This window comes from Mesoplodon mirus (genome assembly GCF_964341445.2).
Source record: "Mesoplodon mirus genome assembly, chromosome: 3".
NCBI classification, from domain to species: Eukaryota; Metazoa; Chordata; class Mammalia; order Artiodactyla; family Ziphiidae; genus Mesoplodon; species Mesoplodon mirus.
The window spans coordinates 166,859,673-166,872,137 of NC_138978.1; the positions used below are offsets into that span (position 1 = coordinate 166,859,673).

The window sequence follows — 12,465 nt, forward strand, 5'->3', positions numbered from 1 at the left end:
TGTCTCTTTCTTCTCTCCTTTGTATTATTCTTTGTTCTACCCCTTTTCTCTTCCTTGTACTTCACAGTTAGTTGTGTCACGGATTCCTAACTCATCTGGGTAATAAGACAATGACAGATTTGCAGCCAGTGTAACACCATGAGAAACTCCAGATACAGCAAAATAATAGCTCCGGCTCATTAAAAAACTGGGAATGTCTTAGTTTGAAACATGTTGTCATGTACATAAAGATGTTTACACACATACATACACAACTAGACTCTTCTAGCTAGCCAAGGGCATGCTCACCATGATAAATGCCAAAAAATCTGATAGATGGTAAGCATCAGACATTTCATTTTTGGCAAGAGCCAATCTACATCACCTCATGACTAATTTTTATTGGCAAACTCAGTAGACCCAGGAGAGGCCAAAGAAATGTTCTTGAAAATTGGTTCTCCGTTTGCCAAATCCTCATAGAGTGGTGGCATTCTTCTTGATCCTGCTGGGAGTCATTCCTGGCCCCAGACCCTCAGCTGTCAGCCTGGAGGGCAGAGAAGTGGTCCCCATCTTTAATTCACAGTCAGTGTCCCACACATTTCCCTCCCATTGATTTCCTCTTTTGCTTTCTCTGCTTCTCCCTCCCCCCCACCACCCTGCAGAACAATGAAGGAGGGGTGATTGCCCAGCTCCCCAGTGACGTTACATCCTTCAACCAGACGGGATTAAAGCCTGGGGAGGAATATACTGTCAATGTGGTGGCTCTGAAAGAGCAAGCCCGGAGCCCCCCTACCTCGGCCAGCGTCTCCACTGGTGAGTGCCCCCCCACCTTTCACTTCATGGCTACCCATTAGGTCATTCAGGAAAAACTGCAGACTCACCCAGGAAGTAGAGAGACAAAGGGATACTAGGATGTCTCCCACAGCTGAGATTAATTTGGGTACCTGGAGATGGAGCTACTCGACCAGATGTTTAGCTGAACATCTTCCTTATCCTTGCAAGCACAAAACTCTGGAAGAGTATTCTACGGGGAAATTCTTTGTTAGGATCTCGGTGTATGTCTTCTGATCTTACTCATTAAGAGGCCTTGTGTGTCAGCCCCTAGTACCTTGAGCTTTGGAACCAGCAAGAGCTAATTCACTCTTATTTATTGTGAGATTTGCAGAAAGTCATTTGACCTTCCCAAACCTCGATTCATTTGACAATGATGAACTTCATAGAAATGACATGAGGATTAAATCAGATAAAGCACACAAAGTGATTAGCACTGTGTCAATGACAGTGAGTGCTCAATACCTTGTGTGTATACATATGCTCAGAGAACACTTTTAATAGTGAGAGCGGGAAACATCATTCAAAACCAGTAATTGTGGGTTGGGTCACTGTTCAAGGTGATGACTTAAGTTGATTATTATTTCATCCCCACAGTTCCTCTCATGCAAGACCATTATATTTCTAGGTTTGATTAATTAACTGTATCGCATTTTGCTTTATTGTTTCCTTAGCTAACAAAGGATGCTGTAAATTAACAATTATGATGCTGTGTGTGTGCCCTCACCAAGAATTTCTCAAAAGTTATAAATAGCTTCTGGTATCATTTTTGGTTCTCATTTTATTGACGGGAGAGTTGAAACTCGAAGGTTAAGCAACGTTCCCTGTTAGTAACAGAGACTGAGGTAGGCGAATATTGGTACAGCTTTATTTTTCATAAACAGAAACTGACACCTAAGAAAACCAGTCATGAGTGCAGGACAAAGGCCAAGTTGGCCAGAAAAGGGAATCACAACACTATATAATGAGCCCATGTTTATGGATTAGTGATTCATACCTTGTTAACTGGATCCAAACTAAACAGCATCAGGTGCTGAGGCTTATGCTCAGTCTAGAAAACACTGGTTTAAAACTATTGTGGCATTAGATTATGCTCCATTAGAGCACCAGTTTTCCATGGCCATGCCTCAAGGCAAGGAGGAAGTGGAGATGCAGGTCTCTAATTACTCCCACTCCCATGACCCTCACACCCTCCAACCGAGGCAGCTCCACTTTTGTCTGTTCTATATTCTGTACAATCATTTAAGATTTTGTTCTTTTAAAAAAGAATATTAGCCCCCTCCTCCCCAAAAGGCTTTAAAACCACTATACTAATCCAAATACATTTTAGAAGAAACTCTATAGCCATAAAGTCTAAAAGTACTCTGGAGGGATCTCTCCAGACACCAGTGGCCGGACTTTTTCCCCAGTTCTGTTTCCCAAGGTTATGCTGGACCCTGAAGAGTTGATTTGGTAACACGTGTAGATTCTCCTCTTCTGATGTGGAATGTTTCAGGGTTGCCAAATCACTTCTGTGATTTGATATTAAGAAAGTATTAGTAGGAAAAAAAAAAAAGCTAGAAGGAGATGGTTCATAAGAGGGCAGAGAAGAACATTACAGATGTAGGATGCTTTTCTTCCAAAGTACTGACAGCACTTAGAGAAGATAGTCCAACTCTGCTTTAGTCTTCTACTTAAACCACATTTTGACAAAATTTGCAGTATTTTTTGGTTTGGAATTTCCTTAAGATTAAAATTAAAAGTTCCAGATCTAGTCATCTGTGGTAAAGCCAGGCAGAATTTTTTTCAATTAAGAAAAAAAATCCTAGTTCATATTTTGGGATTGTGTACAGAATTACGAAGAAATGGAAAGAAAAATATTTATTCCAGTTTACTTTTTGAGTAGGATGTGTGTTTGTTTAAAAATTAGGGCCTAAGTTGAAAGTAAGCTGATACCTCCTTGACTGGAATGGGACATGGCTACCCAATGGCCAACTGAAGGGCCGAATCCAAGGACGGCTGCAGAAAAGATGTTTGGCTCTCAGCCCTGTCTGCTGTTTTTAAGAAACAATTGTTTAATTATTTCCTTCTGCTAACGTCTGACCCAAACCAACCCCTCCTGCGAAGCTCTGAGTCCTCATCAGGCACGCAGGCTGGCTTCTTCCAGGCAGGCCATTTTGGGAATTCAAATTACAAGACCTCCTGCAGCCAGAGCCCTTGGTGCTACACAGTCACATTTTAATATGAGCAATCATTATGATTAGGATCTGGGGACTTAAAGAGCTGATGGACAAAAGCCTTACATGGTCATTTGAGTTTTGGTGACATCTTTTTTTTTTTTTTTTCAAGAAGCTCCAATTCATTGAAATGCTTCACTTTCTTTCTTATGCATATAGAGAGTCATCTATTTATTTCATTTACTCAACACCCATTTACTGAGTGTCTACTATGTTTCAAGCACTATGCTTATTCAGCAGTTAGGAGATCATTTCCTCCATCTCATTATTAAATTAAATGAAATTTAAAAGGCCCACGTTACTTAAAACCACTAAATACAGTGTGCAGAAAAGAAAACATCTGGATATATTCTGTTGAATCTCATTATTACTCCAAATATGAAAAACAGAACTTCACTTTCACTCCAAACCAGGTGGCACCAAAACCAAAATGGTCTGGTGATTTTCATTTTGGCTGGTGCCAGACCAAAAATCCTAAGCTGCTTAATAGAGAACAGGACTGGGCTAGACCCAGAAAGAGGGTGGGGTACCCAGCGAAAGGCCCAACTCGGAAAGATTAAGAGGCTCCAAGTCAGGCTGAGACAGTCCTGAGGGAGACACTCCATTCTGGAGACAGATGAGGAGGTGGTCCAGTGCAGACTGGTTAAAAAAAAACAGAAAACAGTCTTTGTCAAGACTCTCTGGTAACAAGGGAAAAAAACTTTCTTAAACTAGCTGTAGCAAAAAAGATAATTTACTGGAAGGACACAGAGTGTCTTATGAAACCCCAGGGCCAGAAATGCATCTGAGTCTCACAAAAGACTTGAACCAAAAAATGGACAGTCAAGAACCGAGTTATTCTCTATACCTTTCTAGAAGCGCCACAAGGTCACTCATTTCTGCTTCTCTCTGTGTATTTGCTCCTAAAATTCTGCACCCAATTCCAGTATGTGTGTGACTGGGGGAGGGGTTCCCCATACCAAGCAATTCTCTGCAACACCAGCTGGGTGTCCTACCACTCAACTCAATTCCAACACATCTACCTGGAGAGAGCATCAGATTCCACAGGTTGGAGGGCTCAGTCCCACAAGACTACCCTCCACTTCAGATGCCAATCACGAGTCCAGGTTGTCACCCATGCTTCTGACTGACCAGCTACAGATTGGAGGTTCCTATGACCCCTCCTTGGGTTTGATTAATTTGCTAGAGCAGCTCATATAACTCATGAGGAAACTCATTTTCTCACTGAATTACTGGTTTATCACAAAGGATATTAAAGGATACAAATCAACAGCCAGATGAAGAGATACATAGGTGAGGTCCTGAACAAAGGAGCTTCTGCTCCTGTGGAATTTGGGGCCCATGACAGTGGCACAGGGAAGCATTCTGGTTCCCCAACCTGGAAGCTCTCCAAACCCAGTCCTTTTGGGTTTTTATGGAGGCTTCATTACATAGGCATGATTGATGGACTGACCAGATGTCAGGGGTGGGACTGAAAGTTCCAACCCTCTAATCACCTGGTTGGGTCCCTTGGCAACCAGCTTTCTCCCTCGCTTCATTAACATAACAAAAGACAACTTGATCACTCTCATCACTTAGAAAATTCCCAGGGTTTTAGGAGCTCTGCGCTAAGAAGGGGAAACCAAATAGGTATTTATTAAAAATCACCTTTTCCCCTTTCTCCTCTTCTCTCTCTCTCTCTCTCTCTCTCTCTCTCTCTCTCTCTCTCTCTCTCGCTCTCGCTCTCGCTCTCGCTCTCTCTCGCTCTCGCTCTCTCTCGCTCTCGCTCTCTCTCTCTCCCCAGATCAGATGTTTTCTATTTATTTGTGAATATGGTAGAGAATGGCCAGACCAGCCCTGGCTCTACATGGTCCAAAACCAGCTAACCAGAGAGCCAGTCTGTGGTTCCAGTTCCAAATCCTTGAAGAATATTAATATTAACGTTAATCAGCCCCAGCTAGAGGGGTGTAGTCCATAATAAATGCAAACATGGAAGCCGGGCCAGCTCTTTTTAGAAGGTAATGAGTAATTCAAAGGAGGGTACGTCAGCCATCCAGACACACCATGAGGAGTTGAGAACACCATTTTCTATTCTACTCACTAAGCCCTTTCTATTTCCCTTCTACATTCTCTCGCCTTGCCCCACCACCACCATCATCTAATTCAATATGAACAGGACCCCAAGTGGGTGCTGGAACCAGGGTGGTAGGACCCCTAGGAAACCAACTAGCTTTTCCTAGGTAACACCATCCCACAATGGTGTTCCCTTCAGGTACTCAGTGCCAGAGGCCAGGACTCACGAGGGACACATGCTGAATAACCTGGAGGGACTGTGTGTGACTGCAGTGCCCTCCTGGCTCAGGAATACAAAAGAACCGGTGGGGAAAAAATAGCCCACAAGAGGCTGTTCCAAAACCGAGATCCTTGTTTTCACAGAAGAGCAAGTTTCCCCAGAAGGCATATTTCATATCCACAAATACAAATGTCTGTTGGGTTTTTGACTGTCTTAGCAGCTGGTTGACTGAGTTGTTGGTACAGCTGAGCAGGGACATCTTCTGGATACTTGTGATGCCCTCATTGGCAACCAAGTTGGAAGTCTCAGATGTTTAGATAGGGCTGCTAATGTCACAGATCTTTCCTTGGGGCTCACAGAATGTGAGAGCTGGGCAGCTGGGCACACACGAGAAACACAGTTCTCTGTTGTCTGTCCCATAACCTCCTGACAGAACAGTGCTGGCCCTCTCAAGCCAGGAAGTGCCCTTCCCCTGCCTAAACTGGGAAGTGCCAATCCTAAAACCCACAGCCGCGTGACAGCAAGATTCAGGGGATCTAAGATCCAGTGTCTGTTCCCCCATTGAAAAACCATGTGTCCTCAGGAAAGAGATTTTATCTCACTGTGTCTCAATTTCCCCATCTGTAAAATGGGATAATAATACCTATTCTCTCTCTGACCGACCAGGCTAATGTAAGGAGGAAAGGAAAGGAAAGAGCTTAAGTCAGAGGCTCACGTCTCAAACTTTTTTTTTTCTATTGGATCCTTCTCATTCAGTCATTGATGGGCCCACGCACATCCTGGTTCGAGATGTCTCCGACACTGTAGCCTTCGTGGAGTGGACCCCACCTCGGGCCAAAGTCGATTTCATTCTCCTGAAGTACGGCTTGGTGGGCGGGGAAGGCGGGAAGACCACCTTCCGACTGCAGCCTCCCCTGAGCCAGTACTCGGTACAGGCCCTGCGGCCCGGCTCCCAGTACGAGGTGTGGGTCAGTGCAGTCCGTGGAACCAACGAGAGTGAGTCCACCACCACCCAGTTCACAACAGGTGAGGCTGTAGGTGGGGTGGGGCGGGGGGGAGCAGAGTCTGAGGAGGGGAGAGGGCGCTGAGCCAGCTGGTATCCTCATGGCAAGAGGGGCATCCAGGGAGAGAGATGACGTGCGCTTGGGCATCCACGTATCACAGACACTGCAAGAAGGAAGCGAAAGGTTTCAGGGCATCCCGGTGAGGTCACATCTCAGGGCAGAGAAGCGCACAGCACCAGTGCATGGGAGAGCTGGGTTCCTGTCCTGCCTCTGCTACCAGCCAGATCTGACTTGACAGAAGTCTCTTCCCCTCGGGTTTCAGGTTTCTCCTTTATAAAAGGAAAAGCTTGTCCTGAAGTCACTTGACATCCCCATCGCTAGCCCAAAGGGAAATTTTGTGAGGGTTCAGTACCCCTTCCTGGAGTCACTTCATTGCAATTTGCCAGAAATGGCTGTAATGATTCCATAAGTCCACAGTGAGCACACCAGCACGATGGCGCCCCTTGGAGTTGTGCAAAGCTGGGCCTGCATGCCTGGAAGCAGGCCTTCCACCTGAGAGTCTGTGACTCATCCTGCCGTTTGTGAGCACCGGCAAGAAGGCTAATGTAGACCCGGCTCCAATAGTCGGGAAAGGCCAGACCTCACGACCTGCTCCCTGGCTCTCTAGGAGCCCATCAGGCCGACCAGCCAGTGGACAAGTAGGTCAGGCACCATCCAAAGACAGGCTCCCTGGCACTCTCACTGGGTGATCGGGGGCTGTGATCTGACAGTGAGTCTCTATCTAACCCAGATACCCAGTCTCCGCCTCTCTGCCCTGGCGGGCAGCAGGGGGGTGGTCACACATTAAGGAATGTCTCTGACAACTCCCCAGTTGTTGCAGAGATCAAAGAAAACTGCCAGCTTCTGTAAGATCTAAGAACCGGCATCTCCTGATAGGGTAAAGTAGGAAAATCACTAATTCAGGCATCCTACATTGAGTGGTGGCCTAAGAGTCTGTTATGGGATGGGGTAAGCCAGCCAAGGGGCTGCAGGGAGGTTCAATAAACAGCACCATTACCCTCCACCTGTGTTTAAAATCAGCTGATAAATAAGGCAAAGAGTAAGCCAGATGGAGCCCAAAATATCTCCTAGATTGGAGCATGTAGCTTAGTGTTGGATGGGCTTGCCAACGGATGGACCCTGTGGACCTGGGCAAGACCCCCATCTGGCGGAAGCTGTGGGGCTACGCAGGTTAGGGCTTACAGCACAGAGGAACAAGCAGAGGCCGATCCCCATGTGCAGACGGCTCCCATGAGAGAGGGTAGCAGGAGGGCCGTGCCCCGGCCTGCTACAAAACTCACCATTGCAGCAAGTCCATCTTCCCCAGCAGAAGAAAGAGGGAGGCCGGGAATCTCATAATGGGTTTCCCTCCACCCCAAAGGAAACATTCCCTGTTACAAGGGAGCAAGCATGGACACTGATGAAACGGAGAAGGCAGCTTGATTCTGAAAGAGGCCCTCTCAGGTTTGCTCTCCAGCCCCTGTGCTAGACTCCACCCCAGCCAGGGGTCGCTGGTCAGATGTTTTACTGAACACATGTTGGGATCCCCAGTGACTGTGCATATGTCTTTAAAATAAAGGGACTACATTCTGCCCATTTCTCTTGCCTTCTTTTCCCTCACTGAACCAAAACTGCTCAGGGCCTCACACACAAGCTCCCTTCTTGGTGAATTCAAGGTCAGCCCTGCCCACCCCCCAGCCTTCGCACCCCCAGGACACGGTCTGCTCCGGTGCTGGGACCTCCTGAGGGCCATGAGTCCTGCATTCTTTTTTAATTTCAACACAGTTTTTGTGCGCAAAGTGGTTTCTTTGTGCTCAGATAAGGAGTTTGAAGAGGCAGAAAAGGAGACGAGAGCTCTCCAGCGGCAGGACGGAAAGCATAATTCTTGATGTTTACGTCAACGAGATGGAAGCAGGACTGGCTGGTGGCCCAGGAAAATTCCAATCAAGACAATTACATTCTGCCTCCTAGAAGCTCCCCCTGAGTTTCCGTTCGTTGTGTGATTCTCTGTTTGCGGTTGCCTGGAGGATGGTCAGCTGCTAGGTGGCTACCTTCTGCAGGCAGCAGCAGCTCGTACCTCCAAGCTGGCCCCCTCTGCCCGAAGCGGATGAGGGGGCAACAGGGGTGGGGTGGGTTGCCGCGGACAGCTTTGCAGCCCAGCTCTCAAGGCCTGGGGTTGGCAGGTGCTGGCTGAATGAGGAGAAGATGCCTGGACCCTCACGGCAGGGCCCTCAGTCATTTCAGAACTCTGCTTAAATTCAAATTAGCCAAAGTGCTTTTCCAGGTGATGGCTTCGACGCTAGGAGCACACTAATTGCACAGGCAATTAAAACGGGGATTTGCTTCCTGCGTGGTGAGCAGGACATTTGTCTGGGTCGTAGAGCCGCTCGGAAAAAGGAAAGCACCAATGGAAGCCCACTGAGGCCAATGGTTAGAGAGAAGGCAGCCCAGGGAAACCGGGAGACCAGTCTCCCGAGCCTCCCTGCCCTCCGGAGCTCTGGTTGCAGTTGCCCTCATAGGGGCATTCCCGGGACTCTTTTGGTGGATCCTTCCGCAAACCACTGGAGAGAAGCACGGAACAGATTCTCCCTCACAGCCCTTGGAAGGGAGCCAACACGTTGATCTCAGACTTCCAATTTGTGAGACAATACATTTCTATCGTTGAAGCCACCCAGTGTGTGGCCCTTGGTGGCGGCAGCCCCAGGAAATGCATACAAAGGCCCAAGTCACAACAGCTGGAGCTCCCACCTGCTGGGCAGGGACTGTACTCCGGGATTCTCCAGGAAATGCCTCCACAAGTTCAACCTGGATGGCCCTTGTCAGCCAGCCAAGACCAGCTGCCCTCAGTCAAAGCTGTTCTTTTCCCTGTACCAGCCCCAAGCATCCTCAAAGTCCCCAGCTGGAATATTTAACAAGACTTTTCCAAAGGCTTTGAGGGAGCAGACAAGACAGAGAACTGACAGTATTCATTCAGCCACTTCACATGTGCTTAATGAACACCTAGTAGGTGCCAAGCACTGTCCTAGGCAGTGAGGATGCAGAATAAACAAGATAGACAAGATCCCAGTTCACATGAATTACATTCCAGGGGGGGAAACTAAATAAGGAAGAAGAAAAGAAACATATGGGATCATTTCAATCACGAGGATTATGCTAAAAAAAATGAAATGGATGATATAGAGGGAGCAGTCAGAAAGGCCTCTCTGCGGTGCTAAAGTTTTAACCAAGACCTAAGTGACCTCAGTCATGTGAGGATCTGGGGAAGAGCGTTCCAGGCAAAAGTACCAGCCAGTGCAAAAGCCCTGGGGTGAGAATAAGCTTGCTGTGATTCAGGAGTAGGAGAAAGGCAGTGCAGCTGGAGCACAGTGAGTAAGGGTAGAATGTTCCAAGGTGCCACCTGAGAAGCAGGCAGGGCCAGATCACGTAGAGCCCTGCGGGCCACAATTAGGAGTTCGTAATAGGAAGCAGCGGAAAGTTTTCAGCAGGAGAACTGCTTGATTTAATTTATGTTTTAGAGGTGAGAGTCTACAGCCGCAGCCTCTCCACAGGGCCCCCACTGGACACCTGGCTTTACCTTGCCCCTAGCTTGCTGGTGTGTTGCAGAGACCAGCACAGCTCCCACTTGCCAGGGTGCCCTTCAGCTGCCCCTCCTAGAGGTCAGGCTTCAAGACCTAGGGGGAGCAAACCATTTCACTCCACCCCAGTCCTAAGACACCTGCCTTCTCCAGCCCTCATTCTCAGGATTGATCTCCTTGGGGATCATTGACATTGGAAATGTCCAGTCCCTTCAGAGGAAACACTGCCGCCTATCCACAGGGCACAGGTCCTAAGGCCAAAAAAGCAAAAGACAAATCCATAGTCTAACAAACATTTCCCAGGTCTGGGGTCTTTAGTTGTGAAGAGCAGTAGGTAAATATAAGACTCAACCTGAACCTTAAGTGAATCTCTTTTTGCTCCAGTTCCATTCAGGCCACACACACCCAAGCCCCGCCCAGTCCTTTGCCAGCCTCTCCTCCCACGTGAGATTTAGGGATCTGCAGCCCAGAGCATTCCTCCTACATACCCCTCTACTCAAGCTCCTCTTTCCATCCAACGGCTCGAGAAATCCCACACACAGCACGTGGATAACGCACAGTTTCCAGCATGCTAAACCCACACTGAGTAAGGAAATGTTTCTCAGAAAAATAAGCTGCAGAGGCATAAATCTGCTAAAAGATTCACCCAATTTACATCACTAAACAGAACACTTCTCACTCTGCAGCAGCTGCACTCAGATTGATTCACAACAGTCCCATCTTCTGAAAGAACAATCGGTGGAGACTTGCCTGGCATTTGCAAATTAAAACAGTCCACTTGAGGTTTTCCCAGAACAAATGGCTGGTCCACTCCAAAGTTAAATTCAAGTCTCAAAGTCAAGACCTATTTGGAACTTTTTAAGTGGCAGTTTGTCAAGACAGCACATTCTTATCCTGTAAGTTGTTTATGTTGTTTCTGCCCAAATAAGCCTGAAGAGATGACCAGTCCTGGAAGAGAGAACCAGCACAATTGCGGAAAAGACCCCAGTGCCGATGGTCTTTTCATTGTTGTGGAATTCTTGGAACCCCAAGGAGCAAGCACTGGGGGCGCCAGATTGTTGGAACTCAGGGAGAGCTTTGGAGGCACCAGGAAGCCAGCCCAGGGCTTGGGCACCTAATTTTGTACCAGGCACCATGATACTCACTTCTACATGCATTGTCTAATTTGTACAACTCCCTGAAAAGGCAGTATTATTAGCCCATTTTACAGATGTGGCCATCAAGGCCCAGTGAGATGAAGACTTGCCCACGGTCCCATTACAGTAAGAGTCGGATGTGGGGCTCAAACTGAGACCTGACTCTAAAGCTGACTGATTTCCAATACATCACATCCCCTCCCTATATGCAAAACTTTCAGCAGTGTCTATGCAAGTAAATCCAGGGGAAGACATTTTATACTTCAAAATCTTGCAGTCAATCCTCTGCCTTTTGCTCAGTGATCAAATTTGAAATTATTTCATCTTAATCACTTGGATGCCATCTCTGTTTCCGCTTTCCCGGGTTTCTCTTGCTTAGTCTCAACCTTATGATACTAACTGGTTCATTCTTCAATTTCTAGAACACCACTAGAACTCCTGAATGGGAATGGGGAACATATGAAGTGTGTGATATCCTGAGTAAACCTCTCCAACCTGCCCACGTAATCTGTCATGGCCAACCTGGCAGACCAAAAGCCGAGGGGCAGGCGGCCCCTGGGTTCACTCAAACGTGAGGCAGAGGGTCATGCGCTCTCACCCCAAAGCCTGTTCAAGTTCAAGACGCATGACAAATGCACATTATCCTGTGTGATGTTGGTGACGTCTGGATTTTTTTAGAGATGGACGCCCCCAAGAACCTGCGGCTTGGTTCCCGCACAGCAACCAGCCTTGACCTTGAGTGGGACAACAGTGAAGCAGAGGTTCAGGAGTACAAGATTGTGTACAGCACCTTGGCAGGCGAGCAGTACCATGAGCTGTTGGTCCCCAAGAGCATCGGTCCAACCAGCAGAGCCACGCTCACAGGTAAGTAAGCTCCTGGGGGCATGGCAGTTCCTGAGTCCACACCCTCCCAGCTCTCTCCCCGGCCATCCAACCCCACATCCAACCGTCGCCAAACCCCATTGACTTAATCCCTCAAGCACCTATCACATATGTCTGCTGTTCTCCATTGCACTGCCATCACCTGGTCTAAGCTACTACCATATCTTGTCTTCGCCACTGCGATAACCTCTCCCACTTTCTCTCCCCTCTGCTCTCCTCTTCACTCCATCAGTTATCTTTTCAAAATACATTTCTGATTATGCCATCCCATTTTGCAGCCATTTCAGGGACTCCGACTGCTCTTGGGATAAACTCCAAACCCTCGCACGGCCTTGGTTTCCTTACCATCTTCTCCAGTCTCCTCTCCCTCCCGCGTCCCCTGGTGCTCCCTGTGCTCCAGGCGCACAGGACTACTTTTTTTTTTTTTTAGCGGTACGCGGGCCTCTCACTGTTGTGGCCTCTCCCGTTGCGGAGCACAGGCTCCGGACGCACAGGCTCAGTGGCCATGGCTCACGGGCCCAGCCGCTCCGT

General features: G+C 47.8%; 1 protein-coding gene across 1 annotated transcript in view; it reads left to right on the forward strand.

Moving 5' to 3' along the window:
• The window catches only part of TNR (tenascin R), a gene marked incomplete at both ends in the record, with an annotated part of 77,870 nt that overhangs the window by 15,884 nt on the left and 49,521 nt on the right, over positions 1-12,465 (forward strand). Inside the window, 3 exons of the mRNA XM_082614388.1 lie at positions 642-792; positions 6,055-6,324; positions 11,731-11,916. Coding sequence (XP_082470514.1) covers positions 642-792; positions 6,055-6,324; positions 11,731-11,916 — 607 coding nt within the window. The remainder of the gene's footprint in view (positions 1-641; positions 793-6,054; positions 6,325-11,730; positions 11,917-12,465) is intronic.